The 893-nt window shown below is 67.5% G+C and overlaps 1 protein-coding gene across 2 annotated transcripts in view; it reads right to left on the reverse strand.

Annotated features, from left to right (window-relative positions):
- The window catches only part of IGF2BP2 (insulin like growth factor 2 mRNA binding protein 2), a 25498-nt gene extending 25107 nt beyond the window's left edge, over positions 1–391 (reverse strand). Inside the window, exon 1 of one of the 2 annotated variants that reach the window (XM_041416280.1) lies at positions 43–391. In XM_041416280.1, the coding sequence (XP_041272214.1) occupies positions 43–232 (190 nt within the window). In that variant the 5' untranslated portion in view covers positions 233–391. The remainder of the gene's footprint in view (positions 1–42) is intronic. The other variant, XM_041416282.1, reaches the window with a different exon arrangement.
- Positions 392–893: the final 502 nt, after the last annotated feature.

Here is an 893-nt window from a genome sequence, read left to right on the forward strand (position 1 = left end):
GGTCGCGGGGGGGATGCGGGGGTCGAGGGGGGGGTCGCTCACCCGAGAGGGTCTCGATGGCCCGGATGGCCCAGTTTTGGTCCGGGTAGTCCACGAAGGCGTAGCCGGACTTGAGGAGGACCTGGCCGGGCAGTGGCAGCTGCCGCTCCCCGAAGAGCTGCCGGAGGTCCTGGGCGGTGGCGGCGGGGCTGAGGTTGCCGATGTACAGCTGGTTCATCCTCCGGCGCCTCATCGGGAGCCCCCCGGGCTCCTCCCCGGGAGCCCCCCCGGCTCCTCCCCTCCCGGGAGCGGGACGGACGCGGGCTCGGGAGGGTCCCGCTCTGCGCCACCGGCCCCGGCCCGGCGGAGCCTCCGACAGCGGCGGGCGGAGCCCGGCCCGGCCCGGCCCCGGGGCCGCCCCGCGGGGGGGCAGGTGGAGCCGCCAGACCCCCGCGGGGACGGGATGGGCTGGGGGGGACCGCCCCTGTGCCCCCCGCCCTTCTGCACGGGAACCCACCGCACCCAGCAGCCCCGAGCCCCCGCACCCCGACCCCTCTGACCTGGAACCCAGTGAACGCCGCTCCCCCTAAACCCCCGCACCCTGCCATCATCCCCGGGCCTCTGCCCTGCACCCCCCCCCACCCCCCCACCCCCCCCCCCCCATCCCTCCCTCTGTCCCGAACCCACCGCCCCACACCGCGCCAACCCCTTCGCCCTGGAAACCACCACAGCCCAGCAGCCCCAACCCTTCAGGAGCTCCTTCAGGGAGAGGGAAACCGTTTCACTCGGGAACCAAAGAAAATAAATAAATAAGAAATACATCTTTATATCTATATATTTGTCTACATAATTACTTAATACAATTAAACAAATACACAAACATGATAAATATTATAAATAATAATGTTTTTACA

The sequence above is a fragment of the Onychostruthus taczanowskii genome, unplaced genomic scaffold (assembly GCF_017590055.1).
Source record: "Onychostruthus taczanowskii isolate IOZ18803 unplaced genomic scaffold, ASM1759005v1 scaffold51, whole genome shotgun sequence".
NCBI classification, from domain to species: domain Eukaryota; kingdom Metazoa; phylum Chordata; class Aves; order Passeriformes; family Passeridae; genus Onychostruthus; species Onychostruthus taczanowskii.